General features: G+C 41.2%; 3 protein-coding genes across 11 annotated transcripts in view; 1 reads left to right on the top strand and 2 right to left on the bottom strand.

Annotated features, from left to right (window-relative positions):
• Positions 1 to 8,325, top strand: part of LOC105563950 (protein polybromo-1) — a 20,897-nt gene extending 12,572 nt beyond the window's left edge. For 2 of the 6 annotated variants that reach the window (XM_012015968.1, XM_012015969.1), the window contains exons 14-27: positions 1,475 to 1,680; positions 1,807 to 2,146; positions 2,232 to 2,816; positions 2,916 to 3,073; positions 3,174 to 3,346; positions 3,849 to 4,021; positions 4,161 to 4,232; positions 5,072 to 5,254; positions 5,544 to 5,666; positions 6,314 to 6,554; positions 6,625 to 6,775; positions 6,877 to 6,926; positions 6,995 to 7,112; positions 7,196 to 8,325. In XM_012015968.1, the coding sequence (XP_011871358.1) occupies positions 1,475 to 1,680; positions 1,807 to 2,146; positions 2,232 to 2,816; positions 2,916 to 3,073; positions 3,174 to 3,346; positions 3,849 to 4,021; positions 4,161 to 4,232; positions 5,072 to 5,254; positions 5,544 to 5,666; positions 6,314 to 6,554; positions 6,625 to 6,775; positions 6,877 to 6,926; positions 6,995 to 7,112; positions 7,196 to 7,412 (2,790 nt within the window). In that variant the 3' untranslated portion in view covers positions 7,413 to 8,325. The remainder of the gene's footprint in view (positions 1 to 1,474; positions 1,681 to 1,806; positions 2,147 to 2,231; positions 2,817 to 2,915; positions 3,074 to 3,173; positions 3,347 to 3,848; positions 4,022 to 4,160; positions 4,233 to 5,071; positions 5,255 to 5,543; positions 5,667 to 6,313; positions 6,555 to 6,624; positions 6,776 to 6,876; positions 6,927 to 6,994; positions 7,113 to 7,195) is intronic. The other 4 variants (XM_012015970.1, XM_012015973.1, XM_012015972.1 and 1 more) reach the window with 4 other exon arrangements.
• A 559-nt stretch (positions 8,326 to 8,884) lies between these two features.
• LOC105564076 lies at positions 8,885 to 9,756 on the bottom strand. Its single transcript, XM_012016176.1, has 3 exons — positions 9,693 to 9,756; positions 9,442 to 9,552; positions 8,885 to 9,291 (listed from the first exon to the last, which is right to left on the bottom strand). Exons 1-3 carry the CDS (start codon positions 9,754 to 9,756, stop codon positions 9,152 to 9,154), a joined length of 315 nt encoding a protein of 104 aa, XP_011871566.1. The 3' UTR covers positions 8,885 to 9,151.
• Positions 9,457 to 11,965, bottom strand: LOC105563949 (succinate dehydrogenase assembly factor 4, mitochondrial-like). 4 transcript variants are annotated; one of them, XM_012015964.1, is made up of 4 exons: positions 11,871 to 11,965; positions 11,096 to 11,247; positions 10,902 to 11,000; positions 9,457 to 10,519 (listed from the first exon to the last, which is right to left on the bottom strand). In XM_012015964.1, exons 2-4 carry the CDS (start codon positions 11,157 to 11,159, stop codon positions 10,350 to 10,352), a joined length of 333 nt encoding a protein of 110 aa, XP_011871354.1. In that variant the 5' UTR covers positions 11,160 to 11,247; positions 11,871 to 11,965; the 3' UTR covers positions 9,457 to 10,349. The 4 variants fall into 4 exon arrangements, with proteins under 4 accessions (XP_011871354.1, XP_011871355.1, XP_011871356.1 ...); XM_012015965.1 differs by having other exon boundaries at positions 11,844 to 11,934; XM_012015966.1 differs by lacking the exon at positions 11,871 to 11,965 and adding an exon at positions 11,688 to 11,819.
• Positions 11,966 to 12,134: the final 169 nt, after the last annotated feature.

The raw sequence follows: 12,134 nt of genomic DNA, 5'->3' as shown, positions 1-12,134 counted from the left end.
TTTTGAGCGTTAACACTAGATCGTCCGAATTTACTCTCAAATTTAGGCGTGAACGCCCAGATTTACATATGTAAACCGAAATTTGAGAGTAAATTCGGACAATCTAGTGTTAACGCTCAAAACCCGGGTGTTTTTTCCGTTTGTTAAGTCTGAGATCTCTTAGGAATATTTAATTTTCGAAAAACTGATTTTCAATATTTTTCGGAATATTTATTTCTCACGTAATTACAATTTCTTTCAGAAAACAGGAAGGTAAAAATGTTGAGATAATTTATTAGCTGTTACATTAATGTAATGCGGAGAAAATTGCGAAAATTTCAAGCTTCGCTTCCAAAAAGGACTCCGCGCCAAATCCCATGAAAATGGCTGAATTTTAAATATGTTTTACCTTTTTGGTCACTGAACAAATATTCCTCGGGCAAAATATTAAAAAATTTGCTTTAAAATAAGCAATAAACATAGTAAAGCAATAGACATAGTGAATATAGATTGAGCGTCCCATTGAAAGGAAGATACTTGTACACATTCCGGAAATTCAAACAATAATGTCACAAACAAATTATTTTCTATGTTGTTCACTATCATACAGTTTCTTTATAATAGTCGCCGCATTGATCCGAGAGCAATAATTTGCTGACCTCAGACTTTCCAAGGGTTGAAACGACGAAGCTGTCCATTTTTTTTTACTATTTTGCCCGAGTGGGTGACCAAAAAGGTACAACATATTTAAAATTCCCGGGATTTAGTGCGGGGGCCTTTCGGTAAACCCGGCCTAAAATTCCAATACGAAATATAGGTTGTCGAATCGTGATGGTGGCTTCAGTTGAAATTTCGCGGCAAAAGATGGGAAGTCCAGTCTGTTTACGGTCCGAAGTTTGGAGGTTAACGTGAGGCTTCCTCCGCCGTCTCACTCTCGCATTTCACCCCGTCGTGCGGAGGCTTTTTTATTCGAACGATGCCCAAGCCTGTCCCCGTGAGATGCGTGGCACGCGTTAACCGTATAGAATTCCAACAATTGTACATATAATTTATCGAACGCGCCCACGATGTCCATACATTTTAACCTCGTTGCCGATTAGCGCATTTTTATTATCGCGACCCTCCCTTCGCACGGCGTGCCCCTCGGAAACCGAAACGCGAGTGAGCTCGATCGCGTGCGCGCCGAGCTCCCGAGGATGTTCGCGCAGAGCGACCAGAGCGCGTTGGCCAGTAACGCGGAGCAAAACCCGTTGAAAGTGCGGCCGTGTTTCATACGCCTGTTCAGGGACAAGGAGCTGGACAGGCACATAAAACGATGCAAAACGAACGAACAGAGTGAGACAGAAGTAAACAGATACGATCTTATCCGCGTTTCTTTCCCCCCCCCCCCCGAGTATCTCTTTTTTTTTCTTTGCTGTACGAGGCCTTTTGTCCAAGTGCGGCCGCTGGTGCAGGTATCGCGGTTGAGTGACAGCGTTTATAACCAACGTTTCAGGACGCCTTGATACTTCAGAGATTGGTACTGCAGAGCAAGCTGCAGCTGAGCGAGGATGAGGAGAGTGTACCTGACGTGTCGGCCGCCATCCAAGAGATCCTGGCGACGATATTCACCGCGCTTTACAATCACCAGGACGAGGAGGGAAGATGCTACTCCGACTCCATGGCGGAGCTGCCGGAGCACGACATCGTCGACGGCAAAAAGTACGGACGCGCCTTGAGTACCAGCGAATGCATTTTTTTTTTCATTTATCGCGAGGTCGTTCCGCCGCTCGCTCGGGTTCGAAAGTGCGTGTGAAACAGGAATTGTTTTTACATGTTGGAACACAGGGTGCGGGGCCTGTCGTTGGATTTGATTAAGAGGCGATTAGACCGCGGGGTTTACAAGAGGCTGGATCGATTCCAAGAGGATGTCTTCACGTGCTTGGAGAGAGCGCGCAGGCTGTCGCGCACGGACTCGCAGCCGTTCGAGGACAGCGTGGAGCTCCAGGCGTTCTTCCTACGCACCCGCGACGACGTGACTCGCGGGGGTGAGCTGTTACAGTCGCCCGCGTTGAATTACACGCTCCTGGAACTGTCCACTCAGGTGGCGGAACTGAAGAGAGTGAAGCAGCAGCAGGAATTGAATTTACCTAACGAGGACGAGAGTTGCGACGGGAATGAGACAAAAGTGAGTTGATTCTTGTTTCGTGCGTGACAAACTGCTTCTTGTTGCAAGGCCCTCTACATATATCTTCAAATGCTTGCCGTTGCAGGATTCTGAAGCAAATGCGAATTTAGAAACGAATAACACCGACAATGGCGGCTCTATGAGTTTCAATCAGGAAGTGTACAGAGCCGGTGACTTCACATACATCGAGCCCACCGAGAGGGGCATGGAGTACAGCGTGGTTCTCATAGAACGGCTTTGGACCAACGCGGATTCTCAGCAGATGCTGTACGGGAATTTATTTTACAGACCCAGCGAAACGTATCACGTTGCGTCGAGGAAATTCCTGGATAAGGAATTATTCAAGAGCGACGCTCACGTGGCGGTACCTTTGGCGAAGGTGGCCGGCAGATGTTGCGTTCTGAGCGTAAAGGATTATTTTCGAATGCAGCCCGAGGGCTTCCAGGAGAAGGACGTCTTCGTGTGCGAGTCGCGTTACTCCACGAAGGCCCGAGCGTTTAAGAAGATCAAGGTCTGGAACTTCGATCCCGATCACTTGACATTGGTCCCCCGAGAAAAGCCGTTGGAACCGAAGCGAGTAATATCGGTATACAAAGAACGATTGGAGAAGCACAAGGAAGAAATCGCCGAGTTGGAGGAGGGGGAAAAGTTGCTGGAAAAGGAAAGACCTGTTAGTAATCGAATCGAAATAATATCTTTGTTTGCTTTAACTATCAGCTCTTCTTCTCTTTAATTATCTTAATTATCTTCGGCGTATCTTATCTTGTAGAATGTGATATTGTATAACCCAGAGGACACGGAGAATACATATTATGAACAGTACAGCACATGCGTGGGGTCTGTGAAGACCGGCGATTTTGTTTACGTAGCGACAGACGGGGGCAGGCAGCAGATAGCGCAAGTCGACTCTATATGGTCAACCAAAGAGTGAGTAAAGAAAAATCTGTAACAATACGTACATTTCACGCATTACCGGAGCCTTTGTGTCGTCCGATTCGTAACGTGTCGTATTGCATTTTTTTTTTAGCGGGAAGTGTTATTTCAAAGGCCCATGGTTATTGATGCCTACAGAAGTGCCACATACGCCTACGAAATTATTTTATAAGCAAGAATTGTTTTTATCTACTGTAGATGGTACTCATCCCATTGTAGCTATTGTTGGAAAGTGTGCCGTCCTTGATTACGGAGAATATATATGTAGTAAGTGTTCACTGTTCCATCCGTTTAATGAGTTACGTGGAAATTTAGCTCGTTTAATGCAACGCAAATTTAAAGGAGGAAAAGGGCCGACTATCCTTATTCTTTATTCTCTAATAATGGGTTCGAATAATTAAGTAATGAACATTTTGGTTTTAATAAGCTTTTCCGGTACAATTTTAAATTTCATACAGTTATTGGTGAGGCAATAATATAAAATAATTAAAATTGCATCGTATTACATAAACATAAAAATAAGAAGTTATTTCAAGACATAACGAACATGCAGTAAATAATTAAAAAGATAAATATGAGAACGTACGTTAATAAATGAGCACAATAGCTTGTACATAAAATCAAACGTTTACTAAATTATTCACGCGCGAGTTACTTATTAGAGGATAAAGAGTAAAATAATACACTCGACTTTGTAGCGCTCGTAGTTGAGCCTTTTTCCTTAATTAAAATGAATGAGATTAAGAAGCGAATTGAATGAATTATACAGGCAGACCGACGGAGATACCGGAGGACGACGTGTACATTTGCGAATCGTTTTACGACGAGAGTAAGAGTTTGATAAAGAAGTTCGGCCAGGAGGGTTTGAAGAAGTTCAATCACACGTCGACGGTGACCGAGGACGAGATCTACTTCTTCCGAAGGCCTATTAATCCCGCGAAAGTACGTGTATGAGAGCTAAATATATCAACTAACATAATGCATATTCAATTTACTCGACGGATAATAGGATATGTTTCTTAGTTCGTTCTACGCGACTAACTACGAGATTATTGCTTTGCATGTCATGTGTGTGTTGTAGGTTTCGAGCGACGTGGCTCAGACGCAAAGTCAAGTCAAGTCCGTCACGCCCAGCTCGGCTCAATTTGAAATGGTAATTACTAATCACGAAATATTATATCTCTTGTTTTTAGTAACGTAACAATATGCAATCGCACGTTCCTTCAAGAGATCACACGCAAGCTGATATAGCAAAAGTCTTACCGCCAGTATGTTCACTCTCGTGAAACTAGGACGAAGGGCGAGGCAAATGCTTCTCCCTTCGGTCCAATTAGATTGTAATTTATTTGCGTGTGATACACAAGTATTTTTGTTATATCAACAGAATGCATTTACACGCATGTTTTTTTCGACCTATGCCGGCATATTCATTCTTTCTTTTGTTTTGATTATGTAACTTATGTGTTAGTATTATTGTGTCTCGAACGGTTTCATCCAACAAATTTTGTAATCAGAGCACCTGTTGGGTTTATCGCTAGTATGTTACGTACGAACGCAAAGCACACCACCGAAAGATCTTGCTTCCATGTCATTCTAATCCAACTAATGTAAGAATGAAGAATCCGCTTTGGAGTATACATATCAACTAATCTGTTTATGCAGAAAGTTTTCAATTAATAATTACACATTTTGTGACTGTAAATGCGTTACTGTACGCGTATATCGATACACGTACGTCAGTGTCGAATTTAGAAAAGGAGAAACAGACGTTACGTCAACACAGTAATACATTATACATTCGAGAGATGAAATTTAATGTAATGTAAAGAGTGGGAGGATATCGCGATTCGCTTTCCTTGGTCGGGCGCGGAAGAAGGGATGACGTTCCTTTTATTATGTGTACCAACTTTTACTACTGGAGAAAGTCGCGAGAATATATTTCGCGATCGGTAGTAAGAGATAACGAAGGTAACATAAGCATAAATGGTGTAGGAAGCGTCACCATTGTTACCGAAGCTGGAACCAGATGTGCTAAGCATGGGGGTAGGATTAGGAGTGGGAGTGGGAGTAGGAGTTGGGGAAGACAGCATGGATGCTGGTGGTCCACCATCCGTTGGCTCTACGGAAGCTCAACCGGTGCTCTCCAATACTCAGACACCTGTGTCGACTAAGAAGGTAGGCTTTACCGTGACCACTTCATTTTTTTTATTTTTATTTTTTTGGTTCATTCTTACCAACTACTGTCACACGTCATATTTTGTTTATTTCACTTTCTTTTTATTTAGAGAAATATGCCAGCATACATACCTCTTTTTCGTTCTCTGCACCGTTTGAAGACACCACCTGTCTTAACAAATAGATCGTCAATTTGATGTTACCTCTGTTGAGAGATGTTAGAGGCAAATACCTTGCTCGTTCACATGAACACGGTGACATTATAATTTGTGTTTTCTCTTCTGTTTAGAAAACGACGGGTAAGAAATTAGTTACGGGCTATATTTTGTATTCGAGTAAAATGCGAACGCAGATTACACAAAACAATCCTGAATCGTCCTTCGGAGAGATTAGCAGAATTGTTGGCAACGAGGTATTTATTTCTTTTTCACTGTTGATTTTTTGGTTCCACTTAACAATGGTGTTTCGATGAAGGAGTGTATGCAGAATAAATTTTCTCATACATGATTCGGCACGACGGGATCTTCTCGTTCAAGCATCAAATTTGTTGAACTATGTCAACTCTGACCGTCCGACATTCATTTGATAAGGCAAAAAAGAAAGAGTTGAAAACATGATTGATCATAAAGGGATCACACTTTGCATACAGGCCGTTGAAACATTATTCAGCATACTTGGTCCTTTGTCCAAATAAATTATATTAAATTGAAATGGCTACTTTCTATTCGTATAAATGTACATGTCTCGTGTATAAAGCAACAACGTATCTTCTACATTCTTTGATCACAAGAATAGTACATATGCAATCTTCTATTTCTGCATATGTCTCGCATTGCTAAATAATTTAATCGTCTGCACATTGATTTATATATATTATCGCCACTGTTCTCGACGTGCAAACGTCACCTGCATTATCCAGTCTCTGCTGAAGAAGAGAGTAGCCATTGAGATAGTTCGTCGAACCACTTTTACGACATCAAAAATGGTTTTGCCAACTGTTTGCCAACGAGTAACGCAGCGGGATTGACCACGTAAAACATAAAACCGCTCTCGTTGCAGTGGAGGAAATTGCCGGCGGGAGAAAAGCAGGCATGGGAGGAGCGGGCGATCAAGATGAACGAGGACGGCGGCCAGCTGAAGGGCACGGTTTCGGTGGGCACCAACGCCACGCAGGACGTCGTGTACGAGTGCTGCTGGGACAACTGCGACTGGCAGTTCGAGGACATGACCGACTGCATCGATCACAGCATCGCGGAACAGAACGGCCACGTGCAATCGTCGTTTGTAAACGCTCCCAGCGGTGAGTACAGCCGTCGCGCGGCACAACGTGTTGAACGGAATCGCAACTGACATACCTGTGCCCGTTGCAGATGTCGAGTTCCAGTGCCAATGGCGCGGCTGCGGCCGAACGAAGAAGTCTGTCCCGCCGTTCCCGAGCGTGCAGAGACTCGCGAGACACGTCAAGGAGGTGCACATTCTCAAGTCACACGGGCGCATAATACCACCTTCCGAGAGAAGCAGGTGGGAGTTTATCCTCTTCTTTTCTTTTTTATTCTTTCTCCTTACGTAGCTTTGTCAAATGCGCCTTTGTAAACGTACCGTGTGATATTGCGTTCCCGCAGGAATTACATGCCCTCGAAAGGACCCACGGTACTGCCGCCGATGGAGACAGGTAATTATATATTACTACGAAATGTATTTAACCGCGATGCAAATAAGGGAGAAACACGTTTCACGCAGAAACTTCAGCGGCCGCAACTCAGACCAGCAGCGCGACCGTTGTTAGACAGCCGGAGCCGATGTTCGTCGCGGTACCACCGAGGCCGAGTCGCGTATTGCATTCGGACGCCTATTTGAGGTAGGAGCTTGGGCGTTAAGCGCCTCGCGGGTGATTATCTTGCGCCGTCGTTGCTAATGCACGTCTCTCTATTGCACACGCAGGTACATCGAAGGTCTAAATGTAGAGAATCGCTACATATCAAACTGGGATAAGCAGATGAACGCCAATCCGGATAACACGCAAATTCCCGACGTGACGAAGCTGCCCGCCGAGTGGCTGGGAAACGGCGTTGGGAACCATGGGAATGTGGTAAACGCCTTGTGGACACTCAGAAACATGATGATGCGGGATGTGTTAGCCATCAATAAAACTTTATAGTTTATAAACTGTTAAGATTTATAATTTTTGAACGTGCGGCGCATCCTACACTACACCGACCCGTTAACGCTAGATGAAAGACTGACGGTACTCAATTGTTTAAACAATATTTTTATATATATAGAACTTTTCGTTTTTTTTACCTGTCAACTGCATTTTTCTCTTAATTGTAAATCTAATTGTACGATACCTCGGTGGGTTTTGTCTCCCGGATATTTTTAGCAAAGGCAATCTGCAAGTTGACACTGTTTAAAATTAATTTAAATCGCTCAAGCATTAAACGTAGCGCTTTTTACACGATTGGCAAGAAAAATTTTGTTTTTGTGAATAAAATGTTTACGCTTTTTTTGTTCTGAGTTAAATAAATTCTGTTTTGAAAGCATCTTTCGATCACATTCTTAGGACTGTACGATGTGTACATAAAGAAAAAGGAAAATCGTACTATATAGAAGACCATTATTGTGTAAATACACCTGCTGACTTTCAGTTTCACTTTTCGAGCAAAATTTTATACGTTCTGTATAGCGCAAGTAATACATATTCTTGTATTAGAGAATACTAAAGCTGGAACTCTTCCTGTATTAGAAACGCACGTAATAATGGGAAGCTGCGTATGTATATACAAAGAAACTTGCGAGGCAGCGTACTGATAACGCAACTGGTGTTCGCGCTCTCTTATCAGTGCTGCTTTCAGAATTCACAGATGACGTCGAGGAGACATAGTGAGATTAATCAAATGATCTATCTTCTATCTATTAATAGTTGAAAAGAGAGAAAGAGAGAGAAAAGGATGGAATCCTGCGTCTCGTGCAACAATGTAACCTCGTAGTATATTATTTTTTAAGAATTTTCGATACGATCGGAAGAATTTTGAAAACGTACGTACTGGCAAATACAAAATGAAATTTTTACTACATTGTCGTGTACATATGTTTCTTGATACGATATATTTGTAGAATTAACTCCTTTTCTACGCGAACTGCTTAGCATTAATTCTGAAAATTTATTATATATCTTGGCTAAATATATTTTCGCTGCTACTGACGTGAGAATACGTTTCGCCAACAAATGTGGATCGACTTGAATTCACTTGTCAATGAACGGCTGCACACTCGATCCTTTACTTACACAGTACACTTTGACATCGTTAGTGATCGAGTTCTACATTCATTTCACCATTGCTCATTAGTAGCGAGAAATTTAACCGCTTTGATGTATAAAATTTGTTATCCTGAGAAATTAGGTATGCAGTATTTGACCAAAAAAAGAATTACGTATTTTTGTATATGTAATGTATGTGCTGACGATCTGTGCATTATGACGCAAGTCTTTTCTGTAGGTTGCCATAGTGCCAGACTTTCTGAAAGGAAGTCGTGTGAAATTGATAATACCAAGACGTGAAATGCAGTCACTAATAAATTTGTAGCTTCTGAAAACTTACTCGGGTATCAATAGTCTAGCAGAAAGGCTCATCTTTTTATAATGTAATTTATTGCCACACTGATATACAATTTTCGTTCTGTAATACAAGTGCTCTCCTATGTATACATCTATTAGTTTTTGTGTCTTGCATAACGAGGGATCATTTTGATTTGTATCATTGCACTTGACGTTGACAAACAAATTACACCCGATTTATCTTATACGAGTAGTTACACTAGTAGAAACTAGAGTGAAGATTGTCTAAAAGACATGCTTGCAGAAGTTCTACAAAAGGAAGACGCACGGCGTTCTCAGTTTCAAAAATCGCTGACTCTACCACCGTGCTGCCAATCTCCCCATTTAGTAGGATCGTTCTCGCTGTTTGTTATCAGTTCTCCAGTTCTCGGATCAGTTTTCACTAATACTAAGTCGACGAACCGTTCCCGCGGTCCCACTTCTTACATATCGATCAAGGAGAAATCGGTATAAAAATTCCCGAAACTCTAAGCGTAGTTAATTTCTTGCCGAAGTTTATATCACATAATTTTAAAAAGGATATCGGTACTCTTGCACGCTACATTAATTTTTATTAATCGCTATTGCATACTTGGTATCGGCTGCAATTTAAGTTTTTCATGGAACCGTTTCATTCGCGGCGATTCTCGGTCGTTCTGCGAGGATTCGTGTGAAATCTCTTTCGTTTTCAGGAAAAAAGCACCTGAACGTATCACTCATACAATTTTTATATTCAACGGAACGAAGATTACATAAGTCGAAGCAAGAAGCAATGATTGTATTAACGGAAAAAAAAGAATTCAAATTCGCAAACTTAGAATATTCTGAAATGTCGACACATACTTGTAACAAATTGCCTGCCACTTCTTAGTTGTAGATTCGTCAGAATGTGATTTACGCGAATCATTGTGCGAATATCACAAGAAATTACACGCGGTCGACTAATGAAAGCATTGACGTGGTAATTGCTAATTTTGTTAACAAAACACTGTCGCCAATACGTGACTATATACAGTTCGCTCTGCTTCGCGCGAAATTGTGTTACCTATTTACTAATAGAACATTTTTTAACACAATTCTGTTCCGCATTTATTTTAATTCTTACGAATCTAAAGATGAGGTATCTGCTGTTATCACACTCATACTTTTACACGATTAATTCAACTACACTGTTTTGAGCCATCATTTAACTTAGATATTGAACATGCTAAATTTTATTGAAACCTGCAAGATCCGATCATTTTGGTAACACAGCTCAATTGATAAAGTAATTTTTAACAAATAATAATTCCGTTCGTGTTATATTAAAACAAGTAAACAAACGAGGCCAATCTTAACGAGCACGAAAGTGCTTGTTAGTTGACAAAGCAATATATATTTTAAATTTCAAAGATGTTAGGTGAATTGCTTACTTGTATTAAATAATTTTTGCTACTTTGTATCTCGGATAACTTTTAAACTTTAGTTGTCAAACGGATCATCTTTGACATCGGGGAGGATTCAGAAGTCCGACACGCGGCCCTTCCTCTCCCAGTCGCCGTAACGAGTCGGCTCCGGTCCGCGGGGACCACCAACCTCGCCTGTATCCGGATTCGTGTTGTTCGGAAACGGTTCCAGGGGTTCCTTCTCCTGATAAGGATGCCTGCCCTCCTCCAACTCGTCCAATTTCTCTGTCACGTTCAAAGTTCGGTTTCTTTAGTCTTCCAGACCTTTCTCAGTAGCACAATATATTGGCGCAACATTGGGGAATAATGTAAATCTAGTATTTCCAATATTGGTCCAATTAAGATGCACGCCTTCTCTTATTTAGCTAATATGTCTATTCAGGAATATTGTATCAATTTTAGGCCAATATTCTTATTACGTTGTTAAATATTGGCCAGTGCACTTCCAATATAAATCTAATTTTATATACGTATTATTGTGCAATATTCCCATTTATTCCATGGCCAATATTGGCTCTACATTGGGTCCATTTTTAGCCAATGCACTGTGCTACTAGAGTTGTGGGTGAACTCGAGACAAGTGGCTATTGCACGCGGTAAAACATACCTATGGGAGTGCGTTCGCGCAATTTTTTCCTGAATTCACGTAATCTCGGACTCTCGCCGACCTCATTCGTGCTTTTAGACGAAAACAGACTTGCAGGTCCTTTTAAAGAGAAATCATCAATGGAGACATTACAAACGTGTGTGTTCTGTTACTTCAGCGGAACCGCCAATGTCGGTTTGTCCGCGAACTCATACCGTGTAAGCGTAGCAATAAGTGACGCCCGCCTGTTGAAGCTGAGGCGCGATTGATGCCTGCCATTCTTCTTAAATGGTATCCTACGCTCTGCTCGAGAATGAGATCAAACCAAGTCGATATCCGCCTCTATTCAACCTCGCTGTCTCCAAACCTTCGAAATTACACGAAAGAATTGTCATGTTACGTTTCTAAAAATTAAAATTTTCTGAACAAAATTATTGTTCCACGTGAAGAGGGACATACGGGATACGTAAGCATGTTAAATGCGAGAACTGTCGTGGCCTGAGCCGATTTATTTAAACTCATACCGGCTTTTTAAATTACAGGATGTTTAGTGACAAATAACACCATGGACATTGCTTTCACATCATTATTAACTGTGTACTAGTTTGCTAAGTATTGTCATGTTTAAATAAAAATTTTTAATTACAAATAAAACTTTACGTTTAAATTTAACAATTGAAAACTTACATTTAAACGATAACAATTATATAATTTAAACGAGCGTCTCTCTTAACATTAATTACTACGTCAAGATTAATTTACGAATCCAGTTGTCCTCGAATGTTTTCCAAGGAAATATTTACATACGCGAAAACGAGATTAGGTTAGGTTAGGCCCAAGTCTATTTTGCGGTAGTACGATGCAATGTAATCGGTTGTGTGATAATAAATTGCGCTCGATAATTAAGGCACTAATCAATCGCTACCGTTCCAGCGTGCGATTATTTGTTTTTAAATCCTACACCTGGTTTTTCCATGAACGTAGGAATACCTGGATGGGGTATAGCGGGTCGTCCACAAAGGGTGAGGGGAATGAAATGTCTATTGTAACCATAGACGTATAATATATAGACTTGCGCGTTTGACTGAAACAATGAACAAACTTTAGAAAAAGACAACGTACTTGATCTTATCGGAATTTGGCATTCCGAGAATTTCAAACTTCAAATCGCAAAGATCGAGAATCTGGAAAACTGGCAAAGTATCAGGAGAACATAATCAGCAAGGAGGTGGCACTACCTAAAATTCCAAGAAT

This window comes from Vollenhovia emeryi, unplaced genomic scaffold (genome assembly GCF_000949405.1).
Source record: "Vollenhovia emeryi isolate VEMERY1.0 unplaced genomic scaffold, V.emery_V1.0 DF939169.1, whole genome shotgun sequence".
NCBI classification, from domain to species: Eukaryota; Metazoa; Arthropoda; class Insecta; order Hymenoptera; family Formicidae; genus Vollenhovia; species Vollenhovia emeryi.
The sequence above is the reverse complement of the archived record's forward strand: the minus strand, read 5'-3'. Positions and strand labels throughout refer to the sequence as shown.

Excerpts from the sequence above, each read along its gene's own strand:
- LOC105563949 (XM_012015964.1), bottom strand. The coding sequence starts at position 11,159 with ATGGCAGGCATCAATCGCGCCTCAGCTTCAACAGGCGGGCGTCACTTA. Across the intron at positions 11,001-11,095 it reads CTTATTGCTACGCTTACACG|GACCTGCAAGTCTGTTTTCG; the intron begins GTATGAGTTCGC and ends TCTCTTTAAAAG. Across the intron at positions 10,520-10,901 it reads GCGCGAACGCACTCCCATAG|AGAAATTGGACGAGTTGGAG; the intron begins GTATGTTTTACC and ends TGAACGTGACAG.
- LOC105564076 (XM_012016176.1), bottom strand. The coding sequence starts at position 9,756 with ATGATTCGCGTAAATCACATTCTGACGAATCTACAACTAAGAAGTGGC. Across the intron at positions 9,553-9,692 it reads TGGCAGGCAATTTGTTACAA|GTGCTTTTTTCCTGAAAACG; the intron begins GTATGTGTCGAC and ends TGATACGTTCAG. Across the intron at positions 9,292-9,441 it reads TAAATTGCAGCCGATACCAA|AAGTGGGACCGCGGGAACGG; the intron begins GTATGCAATAGC and ends TCGATATGTAAG.